Source organism: Sceloporus occidentalis, unplaced genomic scaffold (genome assembly GCF_023333645.1).
Source record: "Sceloporus occidentalis isolate IW3139 unplaced genomic scaffold, rSceOcc1.0.p SCAF_160, whole genome shotgun sequence".
In the NCBI taxonomy this organism is placed as follows: domain Eukaryota; kingdom Metazoa; phylum Chordata; class Lepidosauria; order Squamata; family Phrynosomatidae; genus Sceloporus; species Sceloporus occidentalis.
The window spans coordinates 60133-78348 of NW_028317140.1; the positions used below are offsets into that span (position 1 = coordinate 60133).

The following is an 18216-nucleotide window of genomic DNA, read 5'->3' on the forward strand; positions in this document are numbered from 1 at the left end:
TCAGATACTTTGACCAGCGCTTAAAGCAGTGAATCCCCGCCCTCCCTCCCCTGTTTTAATTGTCTCCTTCTTAATTTTATTTTTAGTTATGGCGGATGTTTTGAGATAGGTATGCTGAGTTTTATTGGTTGTTATACCACCAGTTATGTGTATTTCAGTTTCTCCACGGGTTCAGTCCCTGGGGGAACTTTAAAGGGTAGGGTGTTCCGACCCAGCGGTCTCCGCATGGTATTTGGCGGGATATCCCTACAAAATGTTATTGGGTTTTAAAATGTGATGTATGCATAACCTATCTCATATCTTCTTTTATTTCTTGCATTTGTCACAGTAATAAAGCGCTGTGGCCTTACACTTTTTCCAACGACCTCATGTCTCACGTGTTTTATTTATGTGTTCAGCTGTATGTTATAGATAGTGCCCGAGTCATGAAAATGTAGAATTCTGGAATGTCCCCTTTACAATGAAATTGTGGAATTCGGGACCGTTCTTTTAAAAATTAAAATGTGGAATTCTGGAATGTTCCCCTTTAAAAGTTCCATAAAGACAAGCAACAAAGAACGTGAAATATTCAGAAATATAATTGGGATCGTACAAAACGGCATTTCTTACTTTTCTATAGCAAACCGCTGCAGCCTGATAGAATCCGAAAAGTTTCCTAATCCGCGTGGATATTTTTAAACTGATTTTTTATTTTCTTGGCAGGAAGAAGACTTGGCGGAATTGGCGTCCCAGCAGTACTACGTGGATTACGGCTCCGAGCTGGTAATGGAGAGGTTATTTAATCTCATCCCATCCTATATCCCCGACCGAGAGATCACACCATCCAAAAACATCGAGAAATGGTCCCAGTTTATAATCGCGGCTCATAAAAAGGTATGTCTTCTTCACCAAAGGATAAGGGCTGTATTCAATGTCTGCTTCGTTTCAGAAGGGAATTATAGGGGTCAGAGGCTTAGATGTCATGTAAGGAATATTTACTCCACTGAGGGGGTGTTGGATAAGTGGAACAGCCCCCCAGCAGAAGTGGTAGAGGTTAATACGCTGAGGGAATTTAATCATGCATGAGATCATTTATAAACCTCAGTAAAATGTTTCTATCAACTCTATAGCAACTGCCCAGGCTCTCATATTCAGGCTATAAGTCCTTATAGTAGAAGGATAATTAAGGGTTAATAAGGACGGTTGTTCTGTCTGCGCTCACTTCTTCAGGACCGGAGATGGTATCCATACTGATTGTGGCCAGACCGGTGGTACTGACATCACGTGTTTCATTATTATTATCATTTCATGTTTTATATGGCGCCGTCATACTCAGCAGAGCTGTACAACGGGCATGTTTTTTCCTTTTTTAGGGAATCTACACCCAGAAGAGGCCAGATCCACAAAAAGTCAAGGAGAACGTGGTGGATTTTGCTCGTTTTAAGTGGCCTTTGCTCTTCTCCAGATTTTACGAGGCCTTCAAGTTTTCAGGTACAGTTTGCACTTCTCCATCTGCTAAAATTTACATTCGGAACTCCGTTTGGAGCTGCTCCGGACCCTCCTGGGGTGGCTGATGATGCCCCCGCTGGCCGGTCACACGAACTGCGATAAAGATTGCAGGGCTGCATATCCCTGATTCTTTATCACAACTGCCAATTATACACATCCCAGTGATGTCAGTGTCACGGAGCTGGCTAGTCCGACCGACTACCTCCGCTGTCTTGTGCTCCCTTAGCCTGGGACAACACACTTCACCCGGTTCCCCGGTCACTCGCCGAGACTCAGTGTCGGGTAAAACCAAACGAAGACTGATTTATTTTGGACACACAGGGCTGGATATATCCAGCAAAACACACATTAACATAAAACAAGATATTGGGACACAAACCGCCCCCTTAATCTGCCTCCCAGAGACAACAGGGGCAGTAACGGGATTAACAATACAATAGGGGGGGAGACTGATTTATACAACATTAAACTGAAACAATGGCAGTCACTCCCTGGTTGCAGATCCTGGCTGTCTGCTGGAGATAATCCCCTCAGCCAGTGATGAGATGATACTGCTGGGGGTAGCCACAGAAGCCTTTACAAACCCAGGGCCTATAGTCAATAGGGAGGAGGCCGGCAGTCAGGCTTCTCCGGTGGTCCCAGTGATGGAGGCTTCCGTCACAGGCATCATGACATCACCAACATCTGTGTGTCCCTCTCTCGTCCTCCTCTAATACCCCTCTTTTGTCCCATGTGGTCCATTTTCCTCCCCTGATGCCCCTCCTCCCATGCCCTCTTTTCTCCCCTGATGCCCCTCTCTCCCCCCCTGATGCCCCTCTTTTCTAGGAGGTCAGAATGTTTGCTGGGTATGAGGGGATCGCAGGGTTCTACAGCCCTAAAAGCCCCGATAATGTGTATAGAAACAGCAGGGAACGGCTTTGTAAATTAAACGGATAAATAAACCCCATTATTCTTCTTCTAAATGCCCCTCTCAGTTACACAAATACCCAGCGATAGGGCTGATAGCAACATAAAAAGTCTGATTAAAGCCCTGCCCTAAGCCACACCTCCTAGAGCAAAAGTACCCTACTTTAACCATTTAAATGTCGGGGATATTTGCCTGGAGGGAGAACTACTTTGTTACATTTCAGCAGCTGACCGTGCATCTAATACTAACCGTCTGTCCTGCTCCAGGACCCAGCCTGCCTAAGAACGATGTGATTGTTGCCGTTAACTGGACGGGGGTTTATTTTGTGGATGAACAGGAGCAGGTTCTGCTGGAGCTTTCCTTCCCGGAGATTACCGCAGTTTCTAGCAGCAGGTAAGCAGGTTTTATCATAATGTTGCTTACAGCAGAAAGTCCAAGAACGTATCGTTTTGACGTTAATAATCAAAAACAAAAACTTCTGGGTGGGTGGGGTAGTTAAGTGGAACAGTCTCCCAGCAGAAGAGGTGGTAGAGGTGAATAGTGAATGAATTTAAACATGCATTGAGTAGGTAAGAAGCTAATGCTTAAACCAACCTAGACTAAGAGAGAGAGCCAAAAGGGGATCAGGGCATGGTGGATGTACCACCTGTCTGCCCCCAGTGGCCATATGTGACATTACAATACAACACAGAACCACCTAATTCCTTGTTTTCACCACTAATGCCCAAAGAGGTGGAAAAATGCAAGGACAGAGCTTCACGTTGGCCACCATCAAGGGAGACGAGTATACCTTCACCTCGAGCAACGCGGAAGACATCAGAGAGCTGGTGGTGACTTTCCTGGAAGGGCTGAGGAAGAGGTCCAAGTACGTGGTGGCCCTTCATGACAATCCAAATCCCGGTAAGGACATTATAACTATGCTTCGCTAGACTCAATAAGTGCATGAAGAGCTTATTAGGGACTCAAGTGTCCAGAAAACAAAACAGAGCGTCTCCAGATTGTATTTATAAAGTTGTGTATATGTTATTTAAAGGAGCCCTACTTTAATGCTAATCGCATGTTGGAGTCCGTGAATTTTACTGCATGTTAATCGGTGCAGGCATTCCTTAGTTATTGGAGTTAGAAAATAAAACTTCTGTGTCCTGTAACTCCTCCCCCGGCTGCCTCTACGGTAAACAGGAAGCATTCCTCGGTACACTTCCTGCGCTCCAGCCAATCACGCGCCTGCTCTCCGGACACTGCTGGATGTAGATATTCTGGAGAGAGCTCAGAGAAGGGCTGCTAAGACGGGGGATGATTTGCGGGACAGAGCAGAGTAATACTCTCTGAAGCACCGTGTCCCGGGAGGATCTGAAGTGTATTCTTTTCTGTCGCCGGTAGCGGGGGAAGATTCCGGCTTCCTCAGCTTTCTGAAGGGAGACCTGATCACCTTGGACCAGGACACCGGGGACACAGTGATGAGCTGCGGCTGGGCCCACGGCTTCAATGAAAGAACCAAACAAAAGGGAGATTTTCCCACCGAGAGCGTCTACGTGATGCCAACCGTGACCAAGCCTCCGATGGAGATTGTGGTAGGTGAATCCATAACATGCGCGATTTCCCAATTGGAGGGTAGATCCCCAATGGCTATGGTGATGTACCTTCTAAGGTGCAAGTTAAGTTTAACCCAATTAGTGGTGCTGGAGAAGTAGCTGAAATGCATCATTTTCAAGCACCGTCTATAGATCTACATAGAGACCCATTTAACCCGTACGCCAGGTCGTACAGTTACTACACAATGTACTACTTGGGTGACTCCCAAATTCCACCCCTGGTCATTATACAGAATCTGTTTTATTAAAGGGATCTCCCACCATTTTTTCTATTACTAGTCTCAGATTATAATAAATCTTTAAAAATATTTAAATGTTTTCTTTTTGTGGTTTTTGCCCCCATAATATAATTTTCTCGCTCTGTTATCTGATCCCTGATCTACTAAACACCCCCTCCCCCGACTCCTTATCATACTGCCTGTGGGAAACAATAGAATGGCTCAGTCTTAATCATCCAGATGGACTCTCTGACTAATTAAAGTCTATAGAGGAACGGACTTTATCAGCATTGCCGTATACAGCGCTGGGGGGGTTATATTAGTGTATACAGTATTGTATTGTGCTTTACATACACCCACACATCCTCTCTTAGTTCTAACTGTATAAGGTAATACTTTAAAGCTGTAAGGCTTGCTGACACAGACAATAAAGTGTAATCTAATGAGCTGTCGTCAGGATATGCGTATACGTTGACGATGTATGTAACTTGTTTACTTGCTAATATAAAATGTTGTACCCGTGGTCACCGGGTGCGACTCCTCGCCTGAATCAATGCATGTAAGGACCTCACCCATATGTATCGATACTTATAAATAAAGACTTCTCGCTTGCTACGGACCGGGAGTTTTGATTGCTCTAACAGGGGACCAGGAGATTTTCCTGACAACAGTGCTGGGGGGTTATTATTTATTACTTTGGATTACCTTTCATTCCTTCCATCCCTGGATTTCCTCCTCTCTAGGTGTTAATTACGATGTCTCCAGACCAGAAACAAGAAGCGGTGCGGCCCGTCCAGCTGACCACCTCGGACCACGAAGAAAAAGTGAAGCCGTACACGTTGGAAGAATTCTCCTACGATTATTTCAGGTTAGGAACCGTTTCTGATATTTCAGCCGTGGGTCACAGCGACCCTTCCCCCGGGTTATTACTGCTCCGCAATATGAGCTCATCTGTCATTAAATCAACACAGAAGCCTTTAATAATTTTCTTTAGTTTCTATAGCAACAGCCTATCGGCACATGCCTTTGGGTCACATGACAATTAGGCATTCCCTGCTTAAAAACTTTGACAAGCAACTTTAACAATCTAAAAATGCTTTTTTAAAATTTTACTGAGAGGGTGGTAGATAAGCAGAAAAGCCTCCCGGCAGAGGTGGTAGGAGATTTAAACATGCATGGGATAGACATACGGCTCCTGATTCTAAGACGAGACCGACGACTGATTAAGGTTTGAGTCTTTACAGCGGGAGAAACGGGCGACTAGACGGGGGCCGGGTGGGTCTTTTATTTTTTAATGGTTTGGCTTTGCTGTTTTAAGGCCTCCGCCGAAGCACACGCTGAGCCGCGTCATGATCACCAAGAACCGGGGGAAGGACAAGCTGTGGACGTACACGCGCGAGCCCATCAAACAAGCCCTCCTGAAGAAAGTGCTGGTCAGCGATGAGCTGTCGCAGGAGGCCTGCATGGTCTTCATAGATATCCTTTACTGGGGGGCCGTGGGAATAACCAGTATATATAACCGCAAATCCACATAAATACCGACCAGTGCCACGTGACATCATCGCTGCCCTTTATCACTCTCCAGATATTTCACATCATTTATTTTTCTATAATTTTGGATCAGTAAAATGATTTAGGGATTCTTGGGTTTAAATGCATGTAAATGTATAAAATAAAGATACAATCCGTAGCAATAAAGCGTCAGCACTTGCATTATCCATTCAGAACCAACCTCATCAACTTAACAAAAGGGGGAAGAATAATCCTGCAGATCCTGCAAACAGGAAGTTAGGATGGCTGCTTCCATAATATACACATATAGGGGGGTTTCTAATATATATATATATTATTTTAATCTGTAAAAATATAGAATGGTGGAAAAATATCAGATCTGCTTTAAAAGTGGAGTGTATTCATTCTTGTACGCATTCACACTACCCCCTCTCCCCATCCCCTTCTTATCTGCCCCTTATCTTCTATGTTCCCCCTTATCACTATGTACCCCCTCTCACTATCTAGCCTCTCTACCCCTTTCTATCTAACCCCTCTCCCCTTTCTCACTGCACCCCCCTCCCTTACCCTACTTACCTTGTTGCCGGAATAAGCAGCAACTGCGACCGGGTCCGCCACTCTAGGGGGCCAGTTGCTGCGGGCTTAAGGGGCAGGTGCGATAATGCGGCCGCATAGGCCCAGTCAGTCCGGTCCTGACTGAGCCTATTTTAAGGTAGGGGCCTGGAGCTGCAGCTCCATCAGGTCGCTGGCCAGTCCGGGCCTGGATGGGAGTGATAAAGGGCCTCTGTATGCCTATGATGAGATTCCATTAAAAAATCAGCCTTTTCCAGCTACAATAGTCATTTACAACATTAACCCCGGTAATGTTATCACAATAACGTCCCCTTTAGGTTAGTTTTTTTTTTTCCTTAGCTCGCGTCCGCACCTATATTAAAATACATGGGTGACTATCCTTCGAAGCGCATGCGCTCGGTCAATGAGCTGACAGACCAAATCTTTGAAGGTGCCTTGAAAGCAGAAGCCTTGAAGGACGAGGTATACTGCCAGGTCCTGAAGCAACTTACCGACAACCACGTCAAGTGAGTAAAGAGTTAAAAGGAGGTCAAATTCAAGGTTGTGAATGATCACCTAATTAACAGCAGGGTGATGCCAGGCTCCTTTTAGGGACAACCTGGCAGGGGTTGTAGTTTGATGAGTTTCCCTGTAGCCCAGCTGGATACCCCCATGTGCTTCCCTACATCAGGGCGAAGCATTAGTGGGGCATCAGGCCTAAACATGCGCAATACAGAGGAATGCCTAAAACTGGGGGAGGGGAATTGTGCGTATATTAGATAATCCAGTTATTGTCTCCGGAGTCCTGATGGAAGCCATTGGGAAAAACCGCCATGTTATGTAGGATTACTGGATTTGCCCTCATTGCGGGCACCTATTAATAAATGCCTCACACAGGGTAACAAACGAAGAGAGTCACCAGTGAGCGGAAAAATGGACGGTCTTTACATATGGGATAGTTTTCTGCTGCCGACATGTCGATTTTTAACCCTGTGATTCCCACACTTAGATACAGCGAGGAGAAGGGCTGGGAGCTCCTGTGGTTGACCAGTGGTCTCTTTCCGCCCAGTAACTTGCTGCTGCCCCACGTGCAAAGGTTTATCCAGTCGCGCAAGCAGCACGTCCTGGCCGCGGACTGCATGCATCGCTTACAGAGAGCGCTGAGGTACGAGGGGTTCTTTTCATGAAAACTTGCCTATTTTTGCAATTCGTACAAATGTCCAATAATGAGGAACGACCCCCAACGAAAACAAACAAACACGAAGCCGGGAGCTAAGGATTTTCATACTCTCATACTCTCACGCTCCCTCTCAAACTCTCTCTCATTGTCTCCCTACCTTCTCCACCGCCGCTCCCGTGTCCCTTTCTCCCACAGCTCCACTTCTTCTCTTTCCTTTTCTTCTTTCTTCGTTCGCTTCCCCGTGTTGTCAGCTCCGTTAACCCGGGCTCCTGGAGCACTTCCGATTGGAGGAACGATGGAGAGGGTGTGCCTGGAGTCTCCACCCTTTTTGTGAATAATGCCCTGAGGAGGGCACTTTGACATCTTCTCTAACATAGGCAGCGCTCAAACATACTCAGGCCTTGCTTTGGGCCTAGTTCCGAACTCTCCCAGCCTGAAGGTCCTTCCTACAGGCTTCCCTCTCATGTTCTTCCCTCCAATTCCCTCACATCATCTAAAAAAAACCCCCAGAGAAAGTCTGCCTCCTGATTGGTGCAGCTGCTCACATGCCCTGCTTGCAGTGATTGGTGGGAGGAACAGTCGGCTCCTCCTATTTGAGTCCTGGCAATGATTAGCTAATGGTCTAACCCATCAATAAATGTGAGGAAACGGAGGCTTAGAAAAAACTTTATTTACAAATTTACAACTGATCATTTACCTTCTATTTAATGTCTATTTTTCGGTGTTGTGTCCAAAAATATACTTTTTTTCCTTTCTTTCTCTCTCTCTAGAAATGGCTCCAGAAAATATCCCCCGCATTTAGTTGAAGTGGAGGCGATCCAGCACAAAACAACTCAAATTTTTCACAAAGTGTATTTCCCTGACGATACTGACGAGGTAACCAACGACGCCAAGAACGTATCGATATGAAACCTATATTTATTTAATTATTTTAAAGCCTATTTAACAAATACACACATTTCATGTAAAAAAATAAATAAATATATAATATTCCTAGGGATAAATAATAGTAATATTCCTGAAGAAAATATTTTTTTTTTAATTCAATTTATTATACATTTTTAATCATTATTATTTATTACTAATTTTATTAATTTATATTTATTATTAATACGAACGTCTCACTTTCTCAAGTTAATATAAACGATACTTTTGTATAGTTTTAGGGGATAACACACTTTTTGGGGGTTTTCTGAAGGAATTATCCTATGCCCCGGCGTGTCATGGCGGGAGGTTCACACTCGTCTTGTCTTTCAGGCTTTTGAAGTTGAATCCAGCACCAAAGCCAAGGATTTCTGTCAAGATATCGCCAACCGGCTGCTGCTCAAATCCTCAGAAGGCTTCAGTTTATTTGTGAAGATTTCGGATAAGGTGAGGGATGGGGGGGGGGGGTTTGATGTCACATTAAAGGAACTAAGTGATGTTGGGTTTCATATTAACTTCATCCCAGTTCATTTTCTTTGTTCTAGAACATTTTTTTTTTTCTTCAAATGCGGCTAAAATCCGCCGCACAAAAACATCTTCTAATGAAGCCGAGTTTGTATTTTGTTTTATTTTTTTAACTGGAACCTCAGAGGTTTCCAAGCGGTTCTGATTAAGATCGCATCTCTCGTTTCAGGTCATCAGTGTCCCCGAAGGAGATTTTTTCTTTGACTTTGTGAGACATCTGACAGACTGGATAAAGAAAGCCAGGCCGTCAAAAGATGGTAAGAAAAAGTCTCAAGTGTCCAAAGCTCCTATAGTCCATGACTTACTTTACACGGAAACCCAAAACCTGCCGGCAGATCGGCCCCCGTCTAGTCGCCCGTTCCTCCTGCTGTAAAGACTCAAACCTTAATCAGTCGTTGGTCTCGTCTTAGATTCAGGAGCCGTATGTCTGTCCCGCGCATGTTTAATCCCCTCGCTGTATTATGTTTCTGTGGGTTAATAGTAACAATCGGATGCCCGGCTTACATTGGGCTGTAGAGACTGCCCAGCGTCACTCTTGCTGTTTTCGTGTTTAGGGATCGTACCTTCCTTGACGTATCAGGTGTTCTTTATGAAGAAGCTGTGGACCAACACAATGCCTGGAAAGGACCCGATGGCTGACTCGATTTTCCATTATTATCAGGTAAATGGTTGTGTAGGTTACATTGTATCCACACTCTGTCCATTACCCGACTTCCAGCGTCCCATTCTTTTATTTGAGATTCCAGATACATCGATACATCTAGATACATAACATATGTGTGTTTATCAGCTCAGATAACCAAACCAAATGGGGGGTGGGGGGGAGAAAAAGGGTCCGACCCCCAAACATGGCGATTTCCAATATGGTGATTGGTTCAGGCAGCCTTTAAAGATGGCCGTTCAAGAGAGGAGAGGACAGAGAATTGATTAGATAATGCTAGTTGCGCCATGTTTTGGAGGTCTGCAGTTCCTTTTGGTAAATTTATAAACCAGATATAATTATATAGATGTAGTTTTGATTAATAATCGGACTGTTTGGCTGCTTCGCCTCCGTTTCGATCCTGATACGGAGATTTATTTTTCTTAACAGGAGTTACCGAAGTATCTTCGCGGGTATCACAAGTGCACCCGAGAAGACGTGCTGCAGCTGGCGGCGCTCATCTACAGGGTCCGGTTTGAGGACGACAAGTCTTATTTCCCAAACATCCCCAAAATCCTGAAGGAGCTGGTCCCCCAAGATCTGATCCGCCAGCTGAACCCAGATGAGTGGAAGAGGGTAGGTGGCAAAAAACATGGCGGCCCATCATACTGGGGGGGGGGGGCACGCTAGCGTTCCCAATCACTGCTTTGTAATCACCAAATTAACCCCTTCAGGACAAGGGTTTTTCCTACTCTAAAGTCCAAAATATTTGCCATTTTTTAAACCATTTTTACTATGTTTGTTAACCCCTTAAGGACCAGGGCTTTTTTAAGCTATAGGACCAGAACAAAGTGTTTTCTTAACCATTCTCATTTATTGATGCCACACATATTTTTTTTTATTTTTTTTTGGGGGGGGGCAAGTAGTGATTTTTTTTAAACCCATATTTTTTTATGAATGGCATGTTTTTTATTCACAGTTTTTATAGGTATACACATTATCCACAGCTATGATGAATAGGAAAACAACCCCAAAAATAAATATGCTAACTTGCCCTGATTTGATATCTACCCTATATTCATGTATGTATATTTGCATGGTTCTCCTGGTACGTCATTGGCCTCAGAGGCGTTTAACCATAATCCCCCTTTTCCATTTTTCTTTTGAACCATAAAAACACTTTAACAGAATAATTACTAGTGGTAGTACGTTAAAAAAATCTTAAATAAAATGTATATATTTATCATTCATTTCTTTATTTATTGCACTGTTGCCAGCGTAATATGGATCCCAATGGTGATCTCTTTAATAGTGGATGCCGGTGATATCAGTGGGCTCCTTATAATATTAATATTATTAATATTTAGCTCTGAAATTGGTTGATTACCTATAGTTACATCATGGTCTTCCTTGTTTTTTTTGATTAGTTATTTCTTTTTTTTGTCTTCTTTTTCATACAATTCTTCCTGTGTTCTTTTGCAGTCCATTATAGCCTATTTTAACAAGCATGCTGGAAAAACAAGAGAAGACGCCAAGGTCGCCTTCCTGAAGATAATCTATAAATGGCCAACGTTTGGATCGGCTTTCTTTGAAGTGAAGGTATTACAGACTAATACCATATGACGATTCAGACTATTAAATGTATAGACTCACCGGGGTCTCTCATAATGCCGTCGTTTATATATTTAATGACATGTTTGCCAATTTAAATCAGAAGCGACAGAAAGGGGTAACATTTACCTCGGACACGATAGACTGGATTTTATTAGTTATGTATTAAAGAAAAACCAATTACTTAAATCCATAGAAGTTAAACTTTCCAATAAATCCCTAATTGCATCCATCCAGGCATAAACAAATTAATAAAAAATTCCAAATTTTGCCTGAAAGGGAAAAAAATGCTTCTTAAAAGATTTAGAGATGTGTCTTGCTTCAATTACCATCACTGCTGCCAATACCAAGTTCCAGAGACATGAAGGACCATTTGTACTGAAACCATGGGGCATCTGAATGGCCAAGACCCCTGGGCATGTCTCCTATGACCAAGGGGCCCATCTGGCTTCAGCTTTGGCTATAAACATACAGGAACCTCACAGAATATTCGGTGTGATTCGTTCTGTCCCTGTTTAAATAATTTAGACCTACCCTGGGGCAATTCCCCCTTTTGCCCCCAAGGACAACCTGCCCTCGATATCCAGTAAATCAACGTGCCTAGAATATATTTGAAATTTTCTTTTTTTTCTTGGTTTCTTCAGCAAACTACAGAGCCTCATTTCCCAGAAATTCTCCTAATAGCTATCAATAAACATGGCGTCAGCTTAATCGACCCCAAGACAAAGGTACGTATTTATTTCTTTATTCAATTGTTGTGTTAGTATGATGCATAGTCATTAACTGTCATAATTCAGTCATGATAGCCCCGACAGCAGCACCACTGGCCAGGTGTCACTAGCAATGACCAGGTAGGTTGGCTGGAGATTTGCCTGCTGAGGATATGCAATAGGGCTTTTGTATTATCCAAGAGGGTAAAGCAAACCAACAAGCTATACAGAACAGGACAGAACGCTGACAATTGTGAATCGGAATGTAACAAATAAATATTCTCCTTCTTACACTGAATGATCAAAATCCATACATTTCTTGAGAAAAAGTTACACTATAATTAGAAATTAGCGGTTAATAGTATATTTTAAAAAGTCAGGTACACTCCAATCCCCAAATATTGTTTTTTTATGCATATTTATTTCAGATTCCATACCTCATTAATAACCAATATTCTGTGTAATAGATTGCAAACTGGTCTAATCAACCCCTTGGAATCTAATAGGTCCCCATTGGAGAGATCCCAAAAGATATCAGCATATTGCCCTGGCCCTGTGCACTGTATACGCTGGCGGCTCTGGTCCACCGATGCTAATTTTTTCTTCGTACCCCTTGTTTTTTTTTTTACAGGACATTTTGGCCACTCACCCCTTCACAAAGATCTCGAACTGGAGCAGCGGGAACACTTACTTCCACATCACGATCGGAAACCTGGTGAGAGGCAGCAAGTTGCTCTGCGAGACCTCGCTGGTAAGTAGGCATTGACTTCTCATCTGCCGAGCAACACGTGGAAGCATCACGGTGCGGGAAATGTTACATTTATATCTAGAAAGAGGATAAAAGCCATAAAAATAGACCAAACACAATGCTGGAGAATCACAACTTACTGATAGGCCAAAGGAACCCACGCGAGGGCCGGCCACTAGTTCTTATTGCACCTTGTCGCATGTCTGATTGAAACACTGTATCTCAGGACTGGTATTAATTCACCATGTATTATATTCCCATTAGGGATACAAGATGGACGACCTTCTTACGTCCTACATCAGTCAGATGTTGACTTCAATGAGCAAACAGAGAGGGACCAAAGCCAGCAAGTGAACGGACGTGCAGCGCTGGCACCAGGCTGTAGACTTTATTCGCAGATTGAAGCCGGTGGGATATCCCTGCAGCTGGGAGAAGACTTTCTCACCCCACGTTTGGAACATGAGCAGGACCGGATCCCAGATCTCAGCGGATTCCGAGGCTGAAGGTTCACTAACCCCACCATCCAGCGAGGATGACTATCTGTGATCAGGTTCTTCCTGACGAGGTCTACTGAAGTTACATCTTCTGAGTTGTGGGTCTACATGGGGCGTAGGACACATTCAACAAGATTCCTACATGGAAGGGTGGAAGGAAAGATTCCTCAAGGGACATTGTATGAAATGAGATGATTTAAAAAAAATAAATGTATTTTAATGGTTAATTTTAAGTGAAAGCCAAATCGGAAACCTTATGGCTACCAATACATCACCCGCACTACGATGATTGTTGGAAAGTTACATTGCGGGTGCGCTACGATAAGAAAAAATTGTGAAAGTTGTGAACATAGATAGTACCGTATTGGCTCGGATATTGGCCGCCCCCTAAAAGTTTGGTGCTTTTTTAAAGAATTTTTTTTTAATAGACATGCTGCCACTCTGCCCCCCCCCCGAGATATGCTGCCACTCTGTCCCCCCCCGAGATATGCTGCCACTGTCCTCCCCCCCCCGAGATATGCTGCCACTGTCCACCCCCCCGAGATATGCTGCCACTGTCCTCCCCCCCCCCCCGAGATATGCTGCCACTGTCCACCCCCCCGAGATATGCTGCCACTGTCCTCCCCCCCCCCCGAGATATGCTGCCACTGTCCACCCCCCCGAGATATGCTGCCACTGTCCTCCGCCCCCCCCCCCCCCCCCCCCCCCGATTTACCAGAGCAGACTCCCGGGTGTCTGCTCTGGTAAGTCTTGGGGGCAGAGGTAAAATGCATCGTGCGGACGTTCACCGGCTGTGGCGATGCGCGTAAACAACCTCCGCAGCGGAGGCTGTTTACGCGCATCGCCGCTGCCGGTGAAGTCTGCGCGATGCGCTTAGACAACCTCCCGTGCCGGCGCTCCCCCCGTGGGAAGTGCTGGCAGGGGAGGCTGTCTGAGCGGGAGTAGGATATGGGTCCCCTGCACCGCTGCGGGGGATCTGTATCCTAACCCTGCTGCCTGCCCGGCACCCGGAACTGCATGTCCCGGACGTCGGGCGCTACACCCCGAAGCCGCACCCCCACTTTAAAGACTTAAAGTGGGGGGAAAAAGTGCGGCCTATATTCGGGCCAATACGGTATATTGCAAATTACAGAGGGTCCTATGGGGTCCTTAAGGTATTGAAGAGTACATTCCATGGTATATTAATTTATTTAACTTAATGTTATGCACATCTTTGTTTTGAAATTCTTTATTTGGAGGGAAAAAAATACAGAAATCTTGCAGTAAAATAGTGAATGTGTCCAATAATTGTTCTTCTTCAGATGGCTAATGAAGGGAAGAAAAAGGGAAACCTAATCGGCTCTATACTTTCCAAACGCAGAGGATTAAATGCCAAATGAGTGTAAAAAATAAAAAAACAGTGCTATTTGGGACCCAGGAGTTTTTTCAAACATTTAGATTTTTCTCCCCCATAAATATAATTTTTTTGTATTATACACGTGGCTGAATTTCCCGTTGCCATTTTTATTTTGATAGGGTGTAGCGAGCTCTATTATTGGACGACATCATATTCCACCACTGCTGATAATAGATGGGGTATAAGGCATATATGCGGGAGGCAGAGGGGTATATCTGGGGGTTATAAGACATATCTGGGGGTATGTGGCATAACAGGGGGTATAAGGCATATAGGGTATATATGTGGGGGGGGGCAGAGTGGTATATCTGGGAAGCAGTGTGGCAAGCCTGGGATCAGATGTGCCTAACTGGGGGGGGGGGCAGGTTGAGGGACGAAAAACAAGAAATGCATTTTTCTCAAAGTTTTTTATCCTGCTATCTGGTTTTAGCATCCAGTTACAGACTGTGCCCCGGAGAATGCGGGCACTATCCACTTATCCACTAAATATACACATGCACACAACATACATGAAGGCAGCTGTTTCACATGTCACTGACCAGCACCGATACATGTGTCTCCTGTAAACATGGTGGCTGCCTGGGTAAAGGTATATCGACAGGCGACCTGCGGGAGATTGGGAACCGCGGGGGTTCCGGAAAGCTGAGGGAAGATCCGCTCCGTCGCTCCCTCTCCACAGACGGCCAAAGACGGAGCGCTGGGGTCAGATAGGAGGTGATAATAGCGGTGAATTTTGGCTGTGTTTGTGGCGAGTGTACAGCGGGAAGTGCAGCAGGCCATGGTAGCCAATCCAGGGTGAGTAGGTTCTGAACGGCCCAATCACGATGTCAGGGCGCATAATGCCTATTATGCAAGAGACGGTTGTAACGGCAAATATATAAACACGGCGCATTTTAACGAAGACGCAACATTGCTAAGCTAAAACCGCTGACTTTCCACATTTGTGGTCCGGGTGCGAGCTCATAGTCGCTCGAGTAATATGAAGAGGATCGCGCTGGGTACGATATATCTCGTATCTTGGAGGTGCTTCCAAGCCAGAGACATTGATTTCACACAAAAGAGATTTATCTTATAGATTCCATACGATAATGTCACCTCGTACACGCGGTATATCCAACACACACACAAACGCACACAGATACTGTTTGAGGGGCAACCATGAAAAGATGTCATTTTATTTATCCGTTATTTAAGGTGGAAGTCTCACGGGGGGGGAAAAACATTTCAACAGGCGTCATGTACGGTGCCGGCACTGACCAAAAACCCGGTCTGATTTCAGTCCTTTATCTGCAGACCTGGATATTGTCAGATGTGATGTTTTGGGTGACGCTTCCGGCTCAAACTCTGTACTGAGTCGAAATGTTAGAAACCCCCCCCCCCCAATAGTTCAGACTTTCCACGTTTAGGGTCCTGGTGCGAGCTCATAGTCACTCGACTCCGATGATTGGGAAAACGAGTAATACGATGATGATGATGATGAGCTCTCTTCAGGATCCGGCTGAGAAGGGCATATGTCCTCATATCTTGGAGGTGGCTCCGAAGGGATAGGCTCGTTGATGTATTCTATTCTCGGCCCCCATCGCCATGGAACGGTGTGTATGTCTTCCCCGTCGCTTCCGCCGGAATCACGGTCGCCCCTTTCAAACAGGACGCTGTCGTAGGAAGGAGGGTCCCTGCTCATTGGCCAATCATCTCCTCCTGCAAAAGGTGGAGGTGGGGCTGACGGGACCGTGAAGACTTCGTCACCCACACTTACAGGAAGCGGCTGATATCTGCAGGCTTCTGGGTCCTCCTCAGAGTCGCCGTCCCGACGGTTTTTACTCAGACAGATAGCCAGGCAGTAACACAAGACGATTAGTATGATTACGATTGTCTGCAGTAAGGGAGTTTCACAGACTTTAGGGGGTTTGTCTGTGTTGGATACCGGCTTGCAGGCTGGAAACACAAGTCCTGGGATACTAATCAGTACCCCGCAAGCCAGTAACAGGATCCCGAGTATTACGAACTGCACAAACTGCCGGCTTTTCCCGCAGAGGAAGCTGCTATCTGGATCCGTCGGGTCTCCTTCTAATTCCCTCCTTCTCCTCTCTCGTTGGGCAGTAAACTCTGCCATCATTAAATATGCCAGCCCTATCCCGGCAAGTACCGGGCCCGTCGCCTTGTAGGTGATACAGCTGTCGGACTGGCATGTCGCGAACCCATAGACAGAAAGTAGAGATCCGCCGCATAAGAGCGCCCAGCCAAACACAAACAGCGTGAATGTTATTCTGCTGCTTGTGCCAGGGCTAGGAGTGCCGGAGCAAGTGCGCTCCATGACGGCTGAAACGTGTACCTGTCGGGGGTCAGTCAAAGATGTTCAGGTGCAGAGACTCGCACCTATGTGCCGGCTATTGCGTGCACACGAATGAAGGCCTTTTAATCTCTGCCTATTTTGTCTTTTTAAAGTCAATTGAAAGCTCAGTTTCGCTCCCTGTCGTGGACAGGTAACTGTTATGCTCAGTACTGCTACTGCTCACAATCTGAAACAACCAGAGTGTCTGGATGCGCTTTTACAGAACATCACAGCATTGTGATGTCACAGCACTATGACATCACATTCAGGGCAGGCTGTACCACAGTGCAAAGGCCATGGGGGTGTTCTGTCCTGCTTCCAAATACCAATACAGCTGCCGCTTTCACAAATGACAGTGTTTTATTCCACAACCCCGCCTCCTAACACGAAGTGGTTTCTTCCAAAGAGACTTTCTGCAGTCATAAGACGTAAGGGCTTCTTTTGACGTTGCGCATGCTTCATAGAAATACTTGTGACTTGTTAATAGATGACAATGTTGAGGATACTTGGACAGAAGAATAAACACTGTTTACACGTAATAAAAGACAATTAAACCTTTAAGCACCAGACTGTTTGTTTTGTTTTTTTGTTACCCTTCGTGACCGAGGATGTTTTGACACTTTGGCGGAGCTCGTGTTTAGCTGTAATTCTCTTCCATTTAGTGAACCCTAACAATTGATGAAAATTGATGAAAAATTGAAAAAAGACCTTTTTTCCCCCCACACATCAATGTCATATGTTACAGCCTGTGCCCCGGAGTATGCGGGCTGTATCCACTAAATGACTGTGGCTGCCTTATCCATACAGGTATATGGACAGGCTGCCTGCGGGAGACGGAAGCCGCAAGGGCGCCCCCTCCCACCCCCTGTAAGTTATTCAGTCACGTGTCTTTCGATGGAAAGTGAGTTAATGCAGCCCGGTACATAGGTATCCCATCCCCGCCATTGCGATAACATATAATAAATAACGTGTATCCCTTCCGCTGGGGCTTCTATGATGGAGCTCCGGAAGGTAACGTCACGCTGGTGCTCCACCATAAAAGCCCCGGCGGAAGTACCGGCAGCAGCGGAGGTTGTCTATGTGCATCGACTGCCAGAGAGGAGCATCCCCCGCAGCACTACAGGGGACCTGGATATTCCTTTTTGGCAGCCGTTGGGCGTCTGTGGACATCCTCTGCTGCTGACGGCACTTCCACTGGGGCTTCTATGATCGTCACATGACCTTCCGGTGCTTGGCCATAGAAGCTCCAGTGCCGGCCACCAGCAGAGGTTTATCTACATGCATCGCAAAGACGTTCACCCACTAGACACTAGGGAGTCTGGAGCACGGGGGGCAAGTCTGGGGGGGCTCAGAGTGGCATACCACATACCTTCCGGCTGTATTCTCT

General features: G+C 45.4%; 2 protein-coding genes across 3 annotated transcripts in view; one reads left to right on the forward strand and one right to left on the reverse strand.

The window, feature by feature from the left end:
* LOC149279790 (unconventional myosin-VIIa-like) overlaps positions 1–12961 on the forward strand; it is a 54009-nt gene extending 41048 nt beyond the window's left edge. The window contains exons 31-48 of one of the 2 annotated variants that reach the window (XM_089500851.1): positions 703–873; positions 1353–1470; positions 2662–2788; positions 3126–3295; positions 3776–3966; positions 4949–5073; positions 5524–5681; positions 6643–6796; positions 7279–7434; positions 8220–8325; positions 8707–8820; positions 9068–9155; positions 9453–9559; positions 9989–10174; positions 11021–11137; positions 11794–11877; positions 12491–12610; positions 12872–12961. In XM_089500851.1, coding sequence (XP_089356977.1) covers positions 703–873; positions 1353–1470; positions 2662–2788; positions 3126–3295; positions 3776–3966; positions 4949–5073; positions 5524–5681; positions 6643–6796; positions 7279–7434; positions 8220–8325; positions 8707–8820; positions 9068–9155; positions 9453–9559; positions 9989–10174; positions 11021–11137; positions 11794–11877; positions 12491–12610; positions 12872–12961 — 2382 coding nt within the window. The remainder of the gene's footprint in view (positions 1–702; positions 874–1352; positions 1471–2661; positions 2789–3125; positions 3296–3775; positions 3967–4948; positions 5074–5523; positions 5682–6642; positions 6797–7278; positions 7435–8219; positions 8326–8706; positions 8821–9067; positions 9156–9452; positions 9560–9988; positions 10175–11020; positions 11138–11793; positions 11878–12490; positions 12611–12871) is intronic. The other variant, XM_089500852.1, reaches the window with a different exon arrangement.
* Positions 12962–15899: 2938 nt separating this feature from the next.
* LOC149279791 (transmembrane protein 171-like) lies at positions 15900–16811 on the reverse strand. Its single transcript, XM_089500783.1, has one exon. The coding sequence runs from the start codon at positions 16809–16811 to the stop codon at positions 15900–15902; it is 912 nt and encodes a 303-aa protein (XP_089356909.1).
* Between the last annotated feature and the right edge of the window lie 1405 nt (positions 16812–18216).

Excerpts from the sequence above, each read along its gene's own strand:
- LOC149279791 (XM_089500783.1), bottom strand. The coding sequence starts at position 16,811 with ATGGAGCGCACTTGCTCCGGCACTCCTAGCCCTGGCACAAGCAGCAGA.